We start from the raw sequence: 23,543 nt of genomic DNA on the forward strand, positions 1-23,543 counted from the left end.
CTTTCAATTCCGAAAGTTCCCTCTAGCAATTTCCATGTATCTTTCCTCTCCACACCTAATTTAGCACAAAGTTTTACGTTCGCACGTTGTTCGTATGTGAGTACTGAAGGATCTGACATGTTATCGCGAATGATTCACTGCCGAACTACTTGCTTGAATTGAAATTATGACGGATTTAGTACGGGGTATATCAGGGTGTCCCATGGGAAGTTGCTGAAAGTAAACGATTGGTTCTCCCCTTCATGACTTCAGAAAGGGTCTTACGGTTAACGGTCGTTCATCTGAGTGTCCGCAGTTTTATTCTGTTTGTGGTAGATGCAAGTCCGTGCGCGTCAAAATGAGTAATCTGACGACGGAAGAAAAGATTTCTCTTGTCGAGTGCTTCTTTTCCAGAGGAAAAATTTATAGCAATGTTTACAGGGGGTTTCGTACTAAATACGGAACACATAAAGTTAAGAGCGAAAACACGCTGAAAAGGTTAGAATTTATTATTTCTTTAAACGTATGCGTTACGTCACTCCATTTTTTGGCAATAAATCTGCATTAAAATAATGTTTTGTGTTATTTTTATCAGAATTATCGATAATTTTATGCAGTATGGAACTATCCAAGACCGTAGACATGATCTGCCAGGTCCTTCTGTGTCTGTAGCTGCAGAAGAAAACATTGAAGATATTAAGAAGTATTTTGAAGAGAATCCAAATTCTTCCATTTGGAAAGCTGCCCAAACTCTTGAAATATCCAAGACAACGTTACACAGGATTTTAAAACATTTCCTGAAAATGCATCCCTATAAAATAACATCGCATCAATTGCTAACCAAACGCGCTATGACGAAACGTGTGGAATTCTGCAAGACGATAAATGGAATGTTTGAAGATGGAGAACTTGATGCAAAATTGATAATTTACACGGACGAAGCACATTTCTGGCTAAATGGTTATGTTAATAAACAAAATTATAGATTTTGGGGGTCGGAAAATCCCAACGTTTCCCTGGCTAAACCTTTACATCGACAAAAAATAACAGCATGGGCTGCGATCTCGGTAAAAGGAATTTATCTGCAATTCTTCGAATCAACAGTCACTGGTGAAAGTTACAAGCAGCTTCTCGAAACACAATTCTTCCCTCATGCAAAAAAAGAGGCCTGGTCAGAGGATTTCATTTCATGCAGGATGGAGCGACACCACATCGAACCCAGGAGGTCTTCGAAACAATCTATAAAGTTTATGGCAATCGAGTCATCGGTCTGGGATACCCCAAATTTGCCCAGGGGGGAGGCTAGAATGGCCACCGTACTCGCCGGATTTAAATCCATGTGACTTCTTTCTTTGGGGATACATTAAGGACCATTGTTATGCCGGAAATGCAGAAACAGTGTCAGATTTAGTAGTAGCTATTAAAAAGGTCGTCAGCAACATTAAAGACGACATGTTAGAAAAAGTTTTCACAAGTTTTCGTAAAAGAATTGATTTTTGTACAAATTCAGATGGTGCACACTTTGAAAATATTTATCATTAGCTTACTTGATTATTAGCATATTTTTCATTAATAAAATAAACTGATATATAAACATTTTGCTAAATTTTATTTATGCCCATTAAAAACTGCAGACTTTCCTCTTTCCAACGCAATTTTTGTTTTTTCAATAACTGCATACGTTTAAAAATGACAGCTGATTAGTTTCAGCAACTTCCCATGGGACACCCTGTATAAGCTAAAGCATAACTCTCAGACGTAAGATAGCGCTGGTAATTTCGGCGAAATAGAGACCCTCTTCTAGGCAGAAAAAGTAAAGTTTTTTTCGGATTCACTGCCTAATGATTGATGCTTCTTATATATACATGACAATGTAACAATGCTGAATGTTAACATACAATTCGGAATATTCGAATATGATCATTTTACAGAACTATCTCACACAGTGATGTGCGTGCGTTTATGCGCAACATACATTCAAGATGGATCAGAATATTTGTTGTTTTACCCGTCTTGCTGACTCCCTGTGGAGGAAGGTAATGTAAGAGTTAAGAAGCTCAATGATAGTATAATTGTCTTGTGTCTTTTATTCTATCAATAGATTAATAATTAATTTAAACATAATTATAAATAGATTAGATTAGCTTCACAAATCTCAGAGCAGTAAATAAATTTTCAGATTACTATATTATGTTACGAAATATTATTTGTACTTGGCATTAGAGTTTTTACGGCGAATTTGACTGATTTGTTAAGAATTGCTGTTCCTCTGAAAGATCACGTAGTAACATTAATAATCAGCTGAAAGAGGGTAAGGGAAAATGAAGGTTTCACATCAATTATATCTTAATCGACAATTTTAATAAAATAATTCTGTTACATAATGTTACGTGTCGGCTATAATGATATAATAATATATTATTAACTATAGCAGCAATATCTTGACGACATATAACAATTAATGATTGTAACCATGATTAGCGTGTCATCATAATGTACGATAACAATCGAACGCGATAGTACAGTAGAGAAGTGAACATATAATAATAATAATAATAATATATATATATACTGTACAATTTTTATATTGGACACACACAGCGATAACAATCGGCATGTCGTGATGCATTTATCGTATATAGATAAAACAACAAACTTAGCAAATCTGCTGGATCCCCTTAGCTCATCTAAGGATATAATATATATGTATATAACAACCGCGTTTACGTGTGAGCAAAAAGCAGGAGATATTCATCAAGCAACTGATCCGCACTCGTCTCTACACCTTTCTGTATGCTCCTTGTATCAGAAGCGAAATCATTATTTCTATGCTTATGCTTCAGAGAGACGCAAGAGGTAACAGACAAAGAGGACGAACGCAAAAAGCACGGATGCAACGGGGATGGAGAGCAAAGCAGGGCTCGTAATAATATCTGCAGCTGCGTTTTTTGGCGCACACGTAAGCGTAGTTAAATAAAAATAACAGAAAACAACGTTGAAAAGACTTGCTCGTTATGTAAAAGCGATGTCCAGTTGTTCTTTCCGTTTATGTTTAACGATTAATACTAATATCAATTTTATATATATATATATATATATATATATATATATATATACAGGGTGGCCCATTTTAATTTATACAGTCGAGTTTTTAAAAAAACTAAAAGAGATACGAAACAATGTTTCAGACAGACATGTCACGATTTCGAGGGGGACATAAGATGATACCATTGGTTTGACCTTGAATAGTCGTTTGAAGGTCACGCGAAGATCACCTTCAATTTCTTAAATTGAAACCCCAACTTTTTATTGCAGATTCTTGTTCTCCATCGAAAAGTAAGTAACTTTTGTCTGAAACATTTTTCCGAAAAATGTCATCTTATGTCCTTAAAATGTCCTCAAAACTCATCTTGAAGATCATTTTAAGGACATAAGATGACATTTTTCGGAAAAATGTTTCAGACAAAAGTTACTTACTTTTCGATGGAGAATAAGAATCTGCAATAAAAAGTTGGGGTTTCAATTTAAGAAATTGAAGGTGATCTTCGCGTGACCTTCAAACGACTATTCAAGGTCAAACCAATGGTATCATCTTATGTCCCCCTCGAAATCGTGACATGTCTGTCTGAAACATTTTTTCGTATCTCTTTTAGTTTTTTAAAAACTCGACTGTATAAATTAAAATGGGCCACCCTGTATATATATATATATATACAAATCTCGATGAGAACGAAAAGAACGTTAGACTAAAATGGTCCCGCGATGCTGGTCCGCACGATGAAATCTCCCGCAGCTTTCGACTCTCATAATAAACTACTAATGGACATCTACTAAATACCCTTCAGTAAAATCTGTGGAAAGTCTAATCTCGCAAGCTTAAAGACATACGTTAGATCGTGGTCCTCGTTAAATCATGATTCCTCCTCGACGCGTTTGAAGCGCAAAATGTGATTCGTGAGTCCCTTTAAGATTCAACAGCTATGAACTAGTGCCTCCTCGGGAAGTGCTTACGCAAACCGCGTTCCGATGTTCATCCCTTCATTCACTCCCATGTATCACATGTCATAAAAAGCTACTCATTTAATAACGATACTGACACGCGTAGCAATCACGGATGAATCGGATCGGTGGGCGAGTCGGTCCTCCAACGCGAAGAGATTCTTCTACATAAAAAATACACTACGAAGCAGTGTTGATTGCGCGCGCTACGTAATCTATTCTCATTGGACAGATTTAATGCTAATTAATCCGATTCACGGCTAATCCCATTCATCCGCCGCTGCAGCACCACGTACAACTTGAGCTACTTAGATTTACAATGTTCGCGATATAATAAAGTACGGATAGAGCAATATGTAAGAAACATTCATTCCTGATGCATTACAGATACACAAAATCAGAGATGCCTTATGTGTAATAACGGTATGTATAATGTATGTGGATGTCTCGCCGGCGTGTACACAGAACGCATCATTCCCTGACGCAAATATTGGGTTGTTCGGAAAGTAATTTCGTTTTTCACAAAGAGATGTCGTTAGTCGCGTTCCTCAATACTTAACCTTACTCTAAGCGGCAAATTCGTTTTATATTTTAACAACTGACATTTCAGACGTCATTTAGTATCTTATTGTGTTGCGATCTGTCAAGTCATTTTTGTTTGGCATCACATCAAACATGGAAAATCAAAGTGAGCATTTTCGTAATATTTTGCTTTTTTACTACCGAAAGGGTAAAAATGCAGTGCAAGCGAGAAAAAAATTGTGTGCCGTGTACGGAGAAGATGTATTGAGTGAACGTCAGTGTCAGAATTGGTTTTCGAAATTTCGTACTGGAAATTTCGATTTGAAAGATGCACCACGTTCAGGTCGGCCAATTAAAGCTGATGACGAGAAAATAAAGGCTCTGGTGGATGCAAACCGTCGCATAACAACACGCGAAATTGCTGAAAAGTTAAATTTATCGAATTCGACCGTTTACGATCATTTGAAACGCCTTGGATTCGTTTCAAAGCTCGATATTTGGGTTCCACACAATTTAAAGGAAATTGACTTGATTCGACGCATTACCATCTGCGATTCATTGTTGAAACGTGAAGAAAATAAACCATTTTTGAAGCGAATCATAACTGGAGATGAAAAATTGATTGTTTACAACAATGTTAAGCGAAAACGATCATGGTCCAGGCAAGATGAACCTGCTCAATCGACATCCAAGGCAGATATTCATCAAAAGAAGATCATGCTTTCTGTATGGTGGGATTGGAAGGGAATCGTATTTTTCGAGTTACTACCAAGCAACCAGACGATTGATTCGAAAGTGTATTGTCGTCAGCTGGATGAATTGGATGCTGCCATCAAGCAGAAGCGACCAGAATTGGCGAATAGGAAAGGTGTCGTATTCCATCACGACAATGCCAGACCACACACAAGTTTGGTCACTCGCCAGAAGCTTTTACAGCTTGGATGGGATGTGCTACCACACCCACCATACTCTCCTGATCTGGCACCATCCGATTACCATTTGTTCCGGTCTCTACAAAATTCTTTGAACAATGTAAACTTCGATTCAAATGAAGGCGTCAAAAATCACTTGCTTCAATTTTTTGTCAATAAGGAGAAGGACTTCTATGAGCGTGGAATCTTAAAGTTGCCAGAAAGATGGCGAAAGGTAGTGGAACAAAATAGCCAATACATCACTGAATAAAATTTATCCTAAATATGAAAAAACCGCCTTTCATTTTTCCTTGAAAAAACGAAATAACTTTCCGAACAACCCAATATCTCGAATTAAATCGTCGCTCATTTTAATAATTGCACACACAGCGGAAAGGGCCCAATTTTCAATTTTTCTTTTAATTACAGCAATTTACAGCATTGAAGCAACAGAAAAAAAGAGAGAGAGAGAGAGTGAAAAGAAGACGAGAAGACATAAGGAAGAGACAACGTTAAATGCGCAAAAAACGAGCAGGGCACAACGCGTTGTTCCACTCTTGTAGCCTCCAGCACCCTCAATTACAGGGCTCTCCTCGCGTAGAAAATCACATCGCGCCGCCAGGACGAGTTTTCGCCGGTAAGACGAGCAAAACGACCGAGGAAAGCCGGACGTAAGATAAAAAAAAAACGTGATATGCAAACGCGAGGAGTCCTCGTTGAAGGAGTGTGTCGGTCGGACGGATTACTATCGCGGGTATATAAATAGGTGGCTGGTATTCCGGGCCTGAATGTGCCGCCTCGGAGGACAGGATTCTCGCGGGGTTTCCTGTCCCCAGCTTCTTGCTCGTCCCGTTCTGGTCACTACGGAAAAAAGTGGACGCGCCGCAAGGAAACAGCTCGCTCGCTCGCTCGTCGTCGGAAAATGCAACTGGAGTCGAGCACCCGGTTTATCGCGCGACTCCAGGAGCACGTGCAGTATAAATGCATGGATGGACACGAGGCGCAAAGAGTAAGGCCGATAAATATCGGATAAGGACAGCACTCATGCAATTAATCCGCCAGTCTACCGTGATAATCGACTCGGAAACGGTCGCCCTGGGCTTCGCAGGATTTTGTAAAAGCCCCACGAAATTTACGTCCGCGTTCTTCTTTCGGACGAGTAGCCGGAGACAAGTTATTCTGAAGGAATTCTCTGGACGGAACGCGAAATTCCGACGCGACGAGCTGTTAATATTCTCAGGCACACGGCCGTATTATCACGGGTAATCGAGAAACTGAATTCATTTCGGTTCAGAGAGAGAGACAATCAGCATTCTATGACACGGCGACTCGCAAAAGAAGAAATCTCACTAAAACTGCATCCGTATCCTAAGCTTACGTTGTAGATGTAGACTCTTGAGCTACCGTACAGAGTGTGGTAAGACGAAATATTGCATCCAAAGCAATTGATTAACCGGCTTACGGTGTTTATAGTAACTTGATATGTTTCTCGCGCCTTTTTCTCCCTAATCGAAGAGAAAACGAAAAGCGGCGCGCGATAAGATTCCTGCGGAAAATAGGTCAAACGACAAAGAGGAACGTAGAGTTTCATTTCTCGAGGGTTTTAATCGCGATGTGACGCAAGTCGTTAAGAATACGGAATAAGAAGAAATTTACTTTAATATCTGTAAAAAAGAATATCTTTTGAGCTCGCTCGATTAAAATGAATTTCCTCTTACACGAAACGGAAAAAAGGGATCATAATCTATCCGGTGATTCGAAATAACTCGAGGGAAGTGATCTCTGCCCATTTCTTTCGATTCACCTATTTTTAGCAGGAAGAATACTGTTTTAAACATACAGACGCACACTGACACCTCACGCAAGTGAGTCCGTCTACCGCGATGTGTGACTGATAACGCCATTCTTATATCTGATTAGGAATGCCGTTCACTGGTGTACAGCGATCGCTTCATTGTCTCTTATCTTCAAACAACGAGGCATTAAATGACATAAGCTCAGCAATTCCACGATCGCCAAGCCCCTCCTGCGCCTCTGCCACACTCTTCCGGTCCCGCCGAGGAAGGTGGCAGCCGAATCACACCCTCGAGTGTTCGCGCGAAGCGATGTCGACGTTCGGCATTTCCACTTCATCGTGGAAGTATCGTGCATACACACACGCACATACACATTCATACATACACATCCGTCATTCCGACTCGCGCCCCTCCGACTTTTACCCTCCGCAATGAATAAACAATCCTTGGCGAATCACTGAGTCAATCGGTGAACAAAAATGAGGGGAAATAAGTAGAAGAGTTCGTCAGATGCAACGGAGGAGAGGATACCTGATCGAGATCGGTCGATCCCGTCCTCCGGCCATCGTCTCGAATCCTCCTCGACGAGACGGGAAAACGGCGCGAGCGGACGTTTTTGTAACGACTTCAATGCGTCAATCTGGCTCACTCACAGGTGGGTGATGATGATCTCGTCGTCGAGGTCGTCCTTTTCGTCGTCGGTCTCCTCCGGCTGATTCGCCTCGATTTGGGCGGCCTTCGGGTCCTCAGCGATCGCTTTGAGTCGTCGTTGCTTGCGCCTGTGCAGCAGCTCGACAATGACATAGCCCGTGGTGCCAGTGATCAGCACCGTCAGCAGCACGTACAGCTTCATACGGGCGCAGAGGTGCGTGCTGTACGCATAGGCGATCACGAAGCCGGCGCTCTCCCACAGCCTGTAGTTCGAGAAGGCCGCTTCTTTGTTGCGCCTGAACAGCGTGCCGTAGAGCCCTGTAAAAAAGCTCAATTAATCAGGAAGTGTACATCGATAGTACAAGGAAAGCTCAAAGATAATGTATCGCTTGAGAGATCCGCCCCATGAGAAATAATGTTTTCATTATTAAAGACAGTCGAGTTAATCGCTACGCGTTATTCTCGTGGGCGTTAAATTTCTCACGCATTAATTAAATGATCCTCAAGGCGATATTAAGTGATGCGAATCTCGTGCGAGTCTACAAAGACGAAGGTCTTTGGCCATTGTGATATTGTTCTTTTTCTAGATAGAGAGCACGGAACTCTTTTTTTATAGTAGTATATAATAAAGAAAATTTTCAAAAAGAAAATATTTTTTATACTAAACACATGAAACTTACCATTAACCTGCGTCTGCCACACAGCATCACCCACACCCCACAATCCCGACACGGAGTAAAAGACATAGGGATTCTCAGGGTGAGGCTTCCACATGAGAAGAACGACTACGAGGGAGGCATGAACGATGGCACCCAGCGCCATTAGTGGCTGTCTACCGACGAATTTCATTAACGAACCGAACAACAACGAACAGCCTGCGTTGACCACCCCGAAGCAGATCATGACGTAGCCGACCCTGTGGACACCCAGAGCGCAGGAGATGTACGCCTGGAAGCAGACACAAAAAGATTCGATTCAATATTCTTCATTTCTCTCTTTTCAATTCGTCGAAACCACCCATCGCGAATTCAATTCATAAGCTTCGTGTGTCACAGATTCTCAGTGTCAAAAATTAAGCTGATAAGATGTATTAATAATTGGGATATAATAACTCTCATTATCTGCTTGCTTCCTGATTCGTTTTGGCTTTCTAATCTCTAAGAAAAGTAAAAAATTATGATAATTTATGATAATAAATTATAACTGTAAAACCTGTAAAGTTGAGAGTATCTTGTGTCATTAATACAGTATAATATTTTAAATCCTTGTAACATCGATCAAGATCAGGAGTTGCTAAAGGTATAATCGATCTTTTTTATTAGGGGTGTGATTTAGTTTTGAGGGTTTTTTTGCTCAAAAACGCATGTATTTAAATATGATAATGAATGAATACCTTAATCAAACTATTTTCCTTCGTTTTCTATCACTTTTTCACATCTTTCTGGCAAGAGATGGATTTCACCACGATAAAATCACTCTTCTTTTGAGTTGATCCATTCGTCGACGAATTTTCGCACTTCTTCCAAATTATGAAAGTGTGTATCCTCTAAAGCGTGTTGCATCGACCGGAACAAATAATAATCGCATGGAGCGATGTCCGGAGAATACGCGGGGTGCAGTAAGACTTCCCATTCAAGCTCTAATAGTGTTTGTTTCACTGATAACGCAACGTCAGGTCGAGCGTTGTCACGAAGAAGAATCACTTTCCGTCGTTTACTCGCAATTGGTGGTCGTTTTTGGTCCAAGGCTTGCTTCAACTTGTACAATTGGTGTCGATAACGATCAGCCGTGACAGTCTCATGCGGATTTAACAGCTCATAGTACACTATCTCACCAAATACAGAGCATTACTTTTCAACCGTGAATATTGCGTCACGGAGTGGATGTTGATGGTTCGCCTGGATCCACCCATGATTTTCTGCGTTTCGGATTATCAAAATAGATCCACTTTTCATCCCCAGTAACGATCCGAGACAAAAGACTCTTCTTTTTTTGCCTGGCGATCAACGAAATGCAAGTGTTCAACCGGTTCGCAATGGCACTTTCCGATAATTCATGTCGAACCCATTTCCCTTCCTTCTGAATTTTTCCCATTTCATGTAAATGTTTCGTAACTGTTGTACGATCAACATTTAATGCTCTGGCAAGAGATGGATTCCACCACGATAAAATCACTCTTCTTTTGAGTCGATCCATTCGTCGACGAATTTTCGCACTTCTTCCAAATTATGAAAGTGTGTATCCTCTAAAGCGTGTTGCATCCACCGGGACAAATAATAATCGCATGGAGCGATGTCCGGAGAATACGCGGGGTGCGGTAAGACTTCCCATTCAAGCTCTAACAGTGTTTCTTTCACTGATAACGCAACGTCAGGTCGAGCGTTGTCACGAAGAAGAATCACTTTCCGTCGTTTACTCGCAATTGGTGGTCGTTTTTGGTCCAAGGCTTGCTTCAACTTGTACAATTGGTGTCGATAACGATCAGCCGTGACAGTCTCATGCGGATTTAACAGCTCATAGTACACTATCCCACCAAATACGGAGCATTACTTTTGAACCGTCAATATTGCGTCTCGGAGTGGATGTTGATGGTTCGCCTGGATACACCCATGATTTTCTGCGTTTCGGATTATCAAAATAGATGCACTTTTCATCCCCAGTAACGATCCGAGACAAAAGACTCTTCTTTTTTTGCCTGGCGATCAACGAAATGCAAGTGTTCAATCGGTTCGCAATGGCACTTTCCGATAATTCATGTCGAACCCATTTCCCTTCCTTCTGAATTTTTCCCATTTCATGTAAATGTTTGGTAACTGTTGTACGATCAACATTTAATGCTCTGGCAAGAGATGGATTCCACGATGATAAAATGACTCTTCTTTTGAGTCGATCCATTCGTCGACGAATTTTCGCACTTCTTCCAAATTATGAAAGTGTGTATCCTCTAAAGCGTGTTGCATCGACCGGGACAAATAATAATCGCATGGAGCGATGTCCGGAGAATACGCGGGGTGCGGTAAGATTTCCCATTCAAGCTCTAATAGTGTTTGTTTCACTGATAACGCAACGTCAGGTCGAGCGTTGTCACGAAGAAGAATCACTTTCCGTCGTTTACTCGCAATTGGTGGTCGTTTTTGGTCCAAGGCTTGCTTCAACTTGTACAATTGGTGTCGATAACGATCAGCCGTGACAGTCTCATGCGGATTTAACAGCTCATAGTACACTATCCCACCAAATACGGAGCATTACTTTTGAACCGTCAATATTGCGTCTTGGAGTGGATGTTGATGGTTCGCCTGGATCCACCCATGATTTTCTGCGTTTCGGATTATCAAAATAGATGCACTTTTCGTCCCCAGTAACGATCCGAGACAAAAGACTCTTCTTTTTTTGCCTGGCGATCAACGAAATGCAAATGTTCAACCGGTTCGCAATGGCACTTTCCGATAATTCATGTCGAACCCATTTCCCTTCTTTCTGAATTTTTCCCATTTCATGTAAATGTTTGGTAACTGTTGTACGATCAACATTTAATGCTCTGGCAAGTTCTAAAGTGGATTCTGTTGGATTTTCGTGCAATAATGCTTGGAAATCTGCATTTTCAAGCTTTCTTGGTTGTCCCGTGCGTTCTTTGTCCTTCACCACTTTTAAAGCGTCTAAACCAGTATTCACACGTCTTAATTGATGGGGCAGAATCACCATAAGTTTCCACAAGAATTCTATAACCGTCAGCCGCAGTTTTCTTTTGATTAAAAAGCAAAAGCAACGCATGTCGAAAACGCTGTTTCGGAAGTTGCATTTTTACGATGATATAAACACGACTGTTATTGCATCTATTGCTATAATGCTACTAAATGTCATGGATAATGTCAAGACTGTAAGAAACAACAGTTATCGGAAACAGCTATTGGAACAAACTGACACTACAGCCATTTGTTGCAAAACCCTCAAAACTAAATCACACTCCTAATATTTCTTTCGCACACATTAGCATCAAGTTCACGTGCATGTTAATCGGATTTTCAAAATCCGGATGGTTATCGGTCTGCAAGACACGCTATTAGACGCGTCACAGGTAATAGAATATACGAAATTTCTTTCATGAATAACAAATAAACTGATGCCTTTGTCCTGAAGGAAGCTGAGTCAGTTTCTTCGTGCATGCATTGTCGGGCAATTATAATCTCATCAATCAGCTCATACCGCATACATTGTAACGACGAACTGAGACCAAACCGAAACTTTTTCAAGTCAGGAACTCATTTCAACTGTGGATCATTAACTATGTTTTCATCTTCGCCATCCATTATGTGACGCAAGATATTATTCTAAGGATTCCGAGGCTTCCGAAATGAGTATCCTTGAATCAAGAGCATTACAAGGATACTTCTTTGCAATATACTGCGTCAAAATATCCAGTTATACGTATCTTCTTGTAATGATGTCAAGTAATAACGTTAATAATATGTTATACATATGGCGAATAAATTTATCACTCGTTTATATAACCAGATGTTATTCGATGTGATTGTGTCTTGAGATTCTAACGCTATTAAGGAAGTGACAAAGATTATACGTTCCCATAAAATTCGTAATGTAAGTAGCGTCGTAAAATGTGTTAAATTATCTTTCACAATACACGGACATCGTACTTTGTGGGTACTTCAAAATGCCGAAATATACTAATCTTGCAGGCCGGATATCGTTAAAATTATCTACATTCGCACAGTACTATCTCTTAAGCGACGGAAGGCACGTTAAGAGCACTTGTTGCGGGATCATTCCGGATCGATCGTTAACGCGTAAGTGCCCAATTAAACGCTGAACGCCCTTCGTAATCTCGAGCCAGAATTTTTACGACGGTAAGTTGCTCCGAAGGACATTTAACGCCTTACAATCAAAAACTGGATTTGCTGCCGCATAATTTTCGGCAACACGAGCCGCACCGTACAAAATAACAGATTCCTATTCTAAAAAAGGCGTGTTAACTTCTTGAAGTTCTTTTTTATCGAAGAGTTGAGGCCGCCTTTCCGCGATGCTGATTGGTTCTCTCGCTTGGCTCGAACTTCGTGTGGTTTGAACTTCGTGTTGCGAATGTCATAGTGGCTGTCAGTGCGGTTATATTGATAAATTTGTGTGATATAAGATATTATTATACGAAAACATTATTAATATTGAAAAATAAAATAGCGCGCACATAGCGCGCGCCTGTGTTATACTGGTAACAATATACATAGCACAGAACTCCTCGGAAAAGAAAAAATTTTAATGGCTAGAACTTTTTCATTTATTGTTTTAACGAATTTTAAATCATCGAGAACTCTAGGCAATATGCCAAATAACAATATAAATAGCACAGAACTCCTCGGAAAAGAAAAAATTTTAATGGCTAGAACTTTTTCATTTATTGTTTTGACGAATTTTAAATCATCGAGAACTCTAGGCAATATGCCAAATAACAATATAAATAGCACAGAACTCCTCGGAAAAGAAAAAATTTTAATGGCTAGAACTTTTTCATTTATTGTTTTGACGAATTTTAAATCATCGAGAACTCTAGGCAATATGCCAAATAACAATATAAATAGCACAGAACTCCTCGGAAAAGAAAAAAATGTTAATGGCTAGAACTTTTTCATTTATTGTTTTAACGAATTTTAAATCATCGAGAACTCTAGGCAATATGCCAAATAACAATATAAATAGCACAGAACTCCTCGGAAAAGAAAAAAATTTTAATGGCTAGAACTTTTTCATTTATTGTTTTAATGAATTTTAAATCATCGAGAACTCTAAGCAATATGCCAAATAACAATATAAATAGCACAGAATTCCTCGGAAAAGAAAAAATTTTAACGGCTAGAACTTTTTCATTTCTAAATCTAAAGGATTTTCAATCGTCGAGACCTCTTCGCAATATGCCAAATCCACTCTTAAAAAAGCCGTGTTAAATCAAATCATTGTTGCCTCTTTTCCGCGACGCTGATTGGTTATCTCGATTCGCGTTGTGCGTTATGTTCAGTTTAGATTACCATCGCGCGGCTGTCTTCGCGTGGAGGTGAACAATTTGGTAGAGTGTGATATAATTGTGCATATAATAAATAATAGATATAAGATATTATTATTCGAAAACATTATTAATATTGAAAAATAAAATAGCGCGCGCCTGTGTTGTACTAGTACATTAAAAAGTACACGTGGTGACGCCATTAAAAAGAAATTAATTTAAAAAAAGGAATCACACACACACAAAATTGGTACCAAAATAGCTCGTGCGTAAGAAATTCGTCAGCAATGCAAGTGACGTATTGGATTCTTAAAAATTTCCTTGATATGTATTGCAAACTGAGCAACGTAAAGTTTCATTGAGTTTACGTGATTCTCCGTTGACTCTCCGTTCTGACCAGGCGTTTGAATGGGCTTGTGTGTCCCGAGGCGTTCATGAGATCGGCCACGACACGTGGACGCATATGCGTGCACGTACCCGGTGCACGTGTGGAGGAGATATCGGCGTACACGAGATTCCAGTCATGGAAGCGGTATCGCCGGATCGCCAGAGCGAGAATAAGCTTGCTGGGCTATTTATAACGAGCCCAGCGAGTGCAGCTGACTCAGCGGGGCCTGCAACCACCATGTTCACCGTGTCTTTTTTCCTCTTTCCGCCTTCCCCCGTCCCGTTCTCGCACCGTTCGCGCGTTTAATTGCCCAATTACCCGGCCGCCCGACGTCGAAGACGTCGTACGACCTGTCGGCGAACCAGTTCCGAACGAGTCGCGGGTCTGGGCTCCTTTTTGCCGTAATGCAGGGTCGCTCAATAACGAGGGAGTTCACCCGAAGCGCGACCTTCCTCGATTAATTTCATCCACTTATACCGGAGTGCAGCTTCTGCGTGGCTCCCACGTCAAGTAGCACCTTCTTCTGTTGCTTCTGTACGTATGTAAATGTAACTATCTTGGATACTTCTCAGTGAATACTATAATTTCGTGTTTTTACGTGATTTCAAAGTGAGCTATTAAATCTTCTTGTCCCACCGTTGTCTACTTCGATTATCCGCATAGATATTCTTTTTCAGAAAAATGCCGGATGTGATTCTTGGTGAACATCTCGTTCAAGAGAATTCAAGGTAAGTGGCTGGAACTTCGCGCAGCGTCCAAGAGACAAGAAAAGACGAAGACTGATCCGTTAAAACCGTCGTAGCTCGGTCTCACGACCGCAAAAAGTTAACCGACTCGCCAAGCTGCCCGACATCGCTCCGAGGTGCGTTTTTACGTATGATCGCGAGACATCGTGTCATTTGTAACGTCTGAGAAAATGTAAACACGCGATATTACTAAGCGGATCGATTATCAAATAGACAGCACGCAAATCCATCTTGTCAATCGGACGAAATAGTTCGCGCACGATCGTTGATTATCGCCTTCTTCCTTCTCTCCGACGACTTGGAGAGACTTTTGATTAGCCTCCGTGCGAGACTCGTGTCACATCCTTCAAATATATTCTCGCTTAATGACGCCCCTGCTCTTCATCTTTGCTTACGCGCCTTGTCGATCATACACGACTCAAAGCTTCGAGATTTTAATGAATGGTGCAGCGAGACGTGTGATATCTCCTTCCGCGAGACATTTTATTATATTTTTTCTTATATAACGGAACCCAGGCAGCACATGTTAGCCTAATATATGTTTCTTAGACGCATCTAATGTCTAAGAAACATAAAGTACCATTTAAGAAACGGTTTAAATAGAAACCGATTTTAGACCTAAATTTTAAAAACGTATTTTTCACGTTTCCACAGAAACGAAAAATGTGTTTTATTAAATTGATTTGAAATTATATAATTAATATAGAAAAAATAGTAATTTCTACTTACTTTGCGAGTATTAATTATTTTTACATCATACGTTTCAATGTACTCGATTATGGAACGAGAGACAAAAATCAACACAAGTGTGTGTGATTCCCACCTCTGATTCACCAAGCGACCGATAGATGGCCAGGCCAGACTTGACGTTCTCGCAAGTAACATTTGTGTTATCACCTTATAAATAACCATCCGGAAAACCGATCCAATACTCTTTTCTTCTTCTTTTCTTTTGAAACTTTTGAGATCACTATTACTTGAAGTGTATTTCAAAAGAGTGAGATTCCATTACACGAAATTGAGAGAGTAATTCATAAAATATAAAAATCTAGTTTTTTTACAAAAATGTGACTTAACTCTGTCTATCTTTGGGGCACTGATATATAGAATTGATAAATATTTTTCTGATGGTTTCTGAAACGTTTTTTTGCCGAAAAAGAAACGTTTCTCCTAACGTTTTTTCGTTGGACATTTTTCTCCTAAATAAACGTTTCAATAAAATGGTTATGAAACGTTACGGCAAAACGTTTATGAAACGGTTTTGAAACCAATGTGTGCTGCCTGGGAAGCTATATATTCTGCAGTAATTTATTGGCCGCTAAAAGTGTTCGTGTACCGAGATAGATTTTTCAATTCACAGATCATGAAACCGACACATATGCCTCTTAACAGTAGAAGCTGATGGAACATATATACGTGTCTCATTAATTTTCTTTAAAGGCTTTTTTAGGACACGACAATGTGATCCGACATTGTGACGCTTTTCGTATAAATCACTTTTCAATGAAATCATTGCGCGCAGAAGAGAGAGAAAGAGAGAGAGAGAGAGAGAGAGACAGAAACTAATTACGCGAGTCTGGTGCCCTGCATCTCTCGTATCTCTTGCAATCGCTGCTTCCGGAGGATGATCATGCGTCCTCGCGTGGCCGTCACGCATCGAGAAGCCGGTGTTCCACATCTGACGCGTGTCCAGATGATCCAGGTCGATCTTTCGTTGCGTGTCATTCAAGCGAATTATCCGAGATTTGAATAGAAAAAGACAGAATTACAGGCTTCGAACATGAATCATCTTATTAAACGCAGATAATTAATGAAACTTGATCGGACAACATGCGAATCGTCATCAATATACAATTATCGATGTGTTGAAGAATTAATCTGTCCAATTTAAAAATTGGAAATGAAAAATCATTCGCTACTTGTGAGCAAGACAAGACCTATGCAAGTGATTGATGACTTAAAGTAAAAAGAAAATTACATAGAAAATTGTTTAACGCGACAAGTTATTTGCAACGCTGTGTACGAGGAAGCAGAAGCCTCAGCGGAGGCGCAGGAGAACCACAGAAGTCAATCGAACGGAAACTGATGGTAATCCCATAGAAAGTGGAACCGGAGCAGCGGATCCTCGCCTCGGGGTCGACGATCGAGACGTATTAAGAGATCCAGAAGGATGTGACACGCAGGCGGCTTTGCGTTCGCGTTCGCGTCGATGGATTTCCACGCCGCCGAGGAAAAGAAAAGTGCCCATCGGCTCGCACCAGCGAGCGAGGACTACCTCGATACCATCGAGTGGAATCGGGAACTGTGTAGTTCCAGAGCAGATCGGTTAAGGTAGACTCTGGCGCCAGTTGAAGCGCGCAAAAAGAGAAAATTCGCGGTGAGACCGACTGGTTACGGCGCGAGAGACTTCCATTCTATATCTCCTCTCGTGGCCTCGGGTTTCCTCGGAAGTAGGTTACCCGCAGATTCTCGGGAGTCGATTGGGATGTGCATCGAACAGGATCGTTTCCTCTGCAAATGGTCGAGCACGAGTGAGAGATAGTCTTCTTTCACGATCATGACAAAGATTTTCTTTTTTCCATCGCGTACTAAAAACAAGGCGTTGTGAAAACCGGAAACGAAGATGCTGAATGTCATCTGACTTATTCCCTAATTTTGCAAATTTTGCGGAAGATTTTTACAAGGCAATGGCTCACGGTTCAAGCAACTGTGAATCAATAATCTAGCTCTGATGAGATCTTTTGTTCGCGTTCTCGCGCATGTTCCTGAGAGCTTTTGTGCCAACACAATGTATCCTATTGGGTTGGCCAAAAAGTAATTGCGTTTTTTTATATAAATAAAAGGCGAATTTTTCATGGGAAACAAAAACTTTATTAAACAATATATTGTCCATTTTGTTTGATTATCTTTTGCCATTTTTCAGGCAACTTCAAGATTCCGCGCTCAAAAAAGTTCTTATCTTTTTCAGCAAAAAACAATTCCAACAACGATTTGATATCCTCATCAGCAGTAAAGGTTTTACCATTCCAGGCGTTTTGCAAAGAACGAAACAAATGGTAATCTGATGGTGCCAGGTCTGGCGAATATGGTGGATGTGGTAACATCATGGTAACACATCCCATCCAAGCTGCAACAATTTTTCACGAGTGACCAAACTTGTACGTGGTCTAGCGTTATCATGGTGAAACACAACACCTTTGCGATTCACCAATTCTCGACGTTTCTGTTTGATGGCATCATTTAATTTATCCAGTTGACGACAGTATACGTCTGAATTAATGGTTCGATTCCTTGCAAGCAGCTCAAAATACATAATACCTTTAAAGTCCCACCAGACTGACAGCATAATCTTTCTTTGGTGAATATCTGCTTTTCAAGTGCTTTCAGCAAGTTCATCACGCTTGCTCCACCATCTTTTTCGTTTGACGTTGTTGTAGATGATCGATTTTTCGTCGCCTGTTATCATACGTTTCAAAAATGGGTCATTTTCCTCACGTTTCAAAAGAGAATCGCAGATGTCAATACGCTTAGTGAGATAAATTTCTTTGAGCTCATGTGCTACCCAAATATCGAGCTTACTAATGTATCCAAGTCGTTTTAAATGGTTTTCAACACTCGATTTCGATATGTTAAGATTCTCGGCAATCTCTCGTGTCGTTAAACGCCGATTCGAATCGATCAGTGCCTTTATTTTGTCATCATCAATTTCGATTGGCCTTCCTGAGCGTGGTGCACCTTTCACATTAAAATCTCCAGATCGAAATTTAGTAAACCAATTTTGACACTGCCGCAGCTTTAAAGCATCTTCGCCATATACATGACATAACTTTTTATGAGCTCGCACAGCGTTTTTCCCTTTTCGGAAGTAATAAAAGAAAATATGACGAAAATGTTCTTTTTGATTTTCCATTTTGAAATCAACGGCAAAGAAACAATTGTTAACGAAATCGTGTAGTTTCTTTTTGTAAAACAAGCTTGAACTGTGAGTTGTTAACCTACATAATGAATTTGCGGTTTAGAATGAAGTTAGTTACATTTCAAGACATGTATGTCCATTTATTGGAAAAAAACGCAATTACTTTTTGGCCAACCCAATAATATATGAAATATTCTTCCCTCTGTTCGGTTTTTACCGTTCGCCGTGACAAATAATGACGTTCGCTTATGTAGCCGCAGGTTGCGCCGTTCCGTCGAGCGGCATCGATAAATCTTCGCGCGCAGTCTCGTAACGCCATAAATACAGCTGGGAAATAAGAAAAAGAGTCAGCTATAAGCAAGAGTACGGAACTCTGCTTTTTTCATCCTCTTCCTTTTTTTTCTTCTTCTCTTCACTGCCCCGATGATGGCTCGAGTTCGGATAATTACGGAGGCAGATTGAGCTGACGTCATCGCGCTTCGTTCATGTGTTCATCCTGGTACGAAGCCAAGGACGGCCGTTTCCTTATCAATGCCTCGCGAAAACACGTGGATCTCTGCTACGTAGCTGTGCAATAAAAGGTCGACACACGGAGCAGCCGCGTAGGTTGCAAAATGGAATGTCATTGTTTTAGCGGCGATTGCGATTTACAATGCGCGAAAGGGAGTGACGTCGATTTATATGACAACGAGCGATCGTGGCTGATATTAGAAAGTGCTACACGTTGTAATCCACCATGATAAATTCGTTTACTCGCATTCCAGCGTTACATCAGCATCCGGGACGCAGAGCATTATTAATTATGCGAATAATTAATGAAATTTCAAATTTCTTGATAACCGTAAATAATCCAATGCTTTTTGGAACTGTGAAAAGTCCAATGTTCTTCACTGGGAAATAAAATTGTTGAGAAAATTCATTTATGCATTTCGAGAACTCACCTGCGTGAAATCGGCGCCGATAAAGGCCTGTTCCATGCCGATCCATATCGTGATGGGTATCAGTAGTTGTTGGTAAGGCTTCTTCAGCTGGTAAGCCGTAGCGGAGAGCAATTGGATGCCACTGAGTTCTTGACTATCTGAGCGTCGTTGCTTCTCACCGTACCTGGAAGCCAATTGTGAGTTCCGTGTGTAAGTATTGGTATTCGGTAATTTCGCAAGTTCGAGAGATCATCGAAAGATTTATCGCTCGTCGTTTTATTGGCTTATTTACTTATGCAAGACACAATGAGTTCTCCGGCTACCGGTGATAGATGTATAGGTGCGGAAACATGCACAAAACAGGTATGCACGATCGGTCTGATTCCGGGAAGACGAAATTACGCTGCACTTGTACAATTTGTGTAATAATACGTTTTAGCAGTAATAGAACGATAATTTTCATTCAGTCGCTTTTCTGCTATTGAAAAAGTCCGCGCAGTTTTAGCAATTTGAACAATTTTAACCGAGTAATAGTAGTCATCTATATTTGTTTTTTTTATCGTCTTTATATAAGTCTTTGTTGCGAGAATGCAATCCTGAGTGCGTTAAATTTATTTATAAATCTGATTTCCGTTAAAATTTCCGATCACTGAAAATTTATTCTTTTTAATACCCAGCTGCTATAATAATAATGTACACGACTATATTTCAAGCTGAATATAATCTTGATGCACGTGATGTGCGGCAAGTCAAAAGTCAGACGAACAATAGAGCGGGAAACGCGGGCGAACAATGATGATCGGCTGCCGTTTAGAACGTATGATTTTCCGGCAGACTTTTGCGCCGCCATTCGCAAAGAGGAAGAGCATGCTCGCTTGGACGGGGATTAATGACGAGTGCGATTAATTATCATCGCGATTGTATGATCCGTGTACTTATTCAGCGTCCGTGCAACGCGAGCCACGCGGAAACGGGTTGCGCAATTAGCGAACTTCCACCGGTACCAGGTTGCCATTCAACGATACCAGTGCTCGTTCGTCGCGTCTGATGTTATCGCGATTGAATGAACATACATAGGCCGCCTATTACCCGATCCATATTTGTAAAGAGATCAACAGCGCAATTGCGCGAGAGAATGACACACCAATTATATTTCTGTCATTGTGAAAAGTAAAAAAAGATTTAGCAAACTCAACGAAACTTAGTAGTCTGTAGGAGACTAGCTGTGCGGTCGAAAGTTGCTCCTGTGTAACAACCTCGCGCGAGCAGATTCATTATCAATAACAGGTCGGAGTATAGAGAATGAAGAACGCCTGTTCTTTTAAACTTTAAAGAAATAAATTTTGCTAGCACAATCTGTGTTTGCATATTTGGGGGTTCATTAATTTTCTCTCGTCTTATCATACGATAATCATAATTTTAGTCACTGGAGTTTAAATCAAATTTAAAAATTATCTAGGAGACGACGAAACGTTTGGTCGTCAGAAGCGAGGGGAGTACTCTGCGGAAGAATGTAAGTACCGCAGGGCCTCAAAGGTCCACGATCGAGATTAGCAAAGGGAATGAGAATCTCTGTTATATATATATATAGAGCCTGCGGCGATATCCAAGGAGCATAGTCCCCGGATGCTAAATTTAGCCGACAAACCAGGTGGACGTAATCCGCCCCGAGGGTCCGCGAGGAGTTAAGGGGGGAGCCTGCTTTAGAACGTTGAAAATAAGGTATAATTTTACGAATTTGTTTGGAGAAACTATACAGCGGATCATTATAAAACTTTGATGCATTTATTAGTACATGTTTAAAGATAAAAAAAATTATTTTTTGATTTGAATATATCGCCTGTAGAGGTCGTCCTGGAGGCATCTTAGTGCAGCCGGCATTGTAAATTGGTGAGCATTCTCCTGCCTCCAAATTTCATCCAAACTGAAAAATTGAAATATTTTCTTGTTATTTATGAATTCCCATCGTCGATGAACCTTTAATATTCATAAAAACATTAAGTTAAACAATTATTTTTGCATGAAAAAGTTCAAAAACTTTGCCTAAAAATCGTACTTTTGTGTTCTAAGCTCCACCATTTTGGCATTTTTCAACTTTTTTCTTCTCTCTTTGGTTCATCGACGATGGGAATTCATAAATAACGAGAAGATATTTCAATTTTTCAGTTTAGACGAAATTTGGAGGCAGGAGAATGCTCAGCAATTTGCAATGCCGGCGACGCGGCTGCACTAAGATTTCTCCAGGACGACCTCTACAAGCAATATATTCAAATAAAAAAATAATTTTTTTTATCTTTAAACATGTACTAATAAATGCATCAAAGTTTTATAATGATCCGCTGTATAGTTTCTCCAAAAACAATTCGTAAAATATACCTTATTTTCAGCGTTCTAAAGCAGGCTCCTCCCTTAAGGCCCGGCATAACAACAGCCGGTGCACGTCGCCGGTGAATTCGCAAGATAAATCTCCCGACGCCGCTAAACGCTCGGCTACGCGGCTCGACAGCTCGGCAAATGTTCTCCACCCCGGGGGACGGCATTCCTGAGAACACGTTTGCTGGATTTCTGGGCCCGGCCGAAGCCACGGCCATCGCCGAGAGCCGCGGGAGAGCATGGCGCGAATCGACACTTGCGCAAAAACGGACACACGCGGTCTCTCCTCAGGCGGAAGGAGACGTCGAAAAGGATGTGGAACGGATCGCACGGAATCGGCAGGAGGGAACCTCGGCGGCATTTTGTTTCTTCTTTTGCGGCGATCCATCCCACATTGCAATTGCTCCATATATCGCTTTGGGAATCGTCATTAATCGAGCGATACTGACAGCTTGATGGAACGGCCGTGACGGGTGACGGGACGATCTCCTCTCCCGGAACGCGCGTGTGCCCGGCTCAGGAGCGAATTATTATACGGACACGTAGACACATCTCGTTTTTCTCGCATGCCGAGTTCCTCGTGGCGCCAGGGAGTCGTCTGTCGGAGCCGTTTGTCGAAATAAAGAAAAATCGTGCCGCGATGCGCTCGCACGAAAGGAGGCGATTAATATGACAGCGATTAAATTATGCACCTCGCGCACCGATTCCGGGGGAATCTACGCTCGTTTCAGAAAAGATTTTCCATCGATGAGATTGCCTGCTTGGCGACTGCTTAATTGAGCAGAGGCGCCTTCCTGAGGCAGCTTCCGCGATTTCTACGTTGGCTCTATCGATCCTCATCCTTTGCTCTTAATAATATCAATCATCAGTCATCTTTATATCTTTACCATCTATTTCTAGATTCCAATCTAATCTGTTACGTGAACCAAAGAAAAAGATCGCTTAAATGTAATCTTGCTTGGAAAAGAAAAAAATATTATAAAAGATCTCTTTACCTAATAATTATAAATTATATTAGAATGAATCTCTCATCAAAGATAAAAGTCGGTTGTTTTGTTGAAGCGATGTCTCATAGTCAGTCATTCCCCGCCCGGCTATCCTCAGAAGAAAAGAACCTTCCGCCATTCGATAATTGCAGTGGTAAGGCGGTAATTTCCGCATAGATTTGCGGCACGCACGTGTTTTTCCCGATCGTCACGTGCGCGGGTACGAGCACGATTATATCGCATGTTCTCCAGTCCGGAAGATCGCGACTTGCCGATTTACGCAACCGATCAATTGTCTGAAACCACAGCGATCCACTTCTCTCCTCGCCAATCGATCGCCTGGTGCACG

General features: G+C 40.8%; 1 protein-coding gene across 1 annotated transcript in view; it reads right to left on the reverse strand.

Moving 5' to 3' along the window:
- Window positions 1-5,828: 5,828 nt before the first annotated feature.
- Window positions 5,829-23,543, reverse strand: part of LOC105279003 (UNC93-like protein) — a 55,882-nt gene continuing 38,167 nt past the window's right edge. The window contains exons 4-6 of the mRNA XM_011338486.3: window positions 19,857-20,019; window positions 8,539-8,806; window positions 5,829-8,176 (exon numbers count right to left, since the gene is read on the reverse strand). Of these exons, the coding sequence (XP_011336788.1) occupies window positions 7,857-8,176; window positions 8,539-8,806; window positions 19,857-20,019 (751 nt within the window). The 3' untranslated portion in view covers window positions 5,829-7,856. The remainder of the gene's footprint in view (window positions 8,177-8,538; window positions 8,807-19,856; window positions 20,020-23,543) is intronic.

The sequence above is a fragment of the Ooceraea biroi genome, chromosome 9 (assembly GCF_003672135.1).
Source record: "Ooceraea biroi isolate clonal line C1 chromosome 9, Obir_v5.4, whole genome shotgun sequence".
Lineage (NCBI taxonomy): Eukaryota > Metazoa > Arthropoda > Insecta > Hymenoptera > Formicidae > Ooceraea > Ooceraea biroi.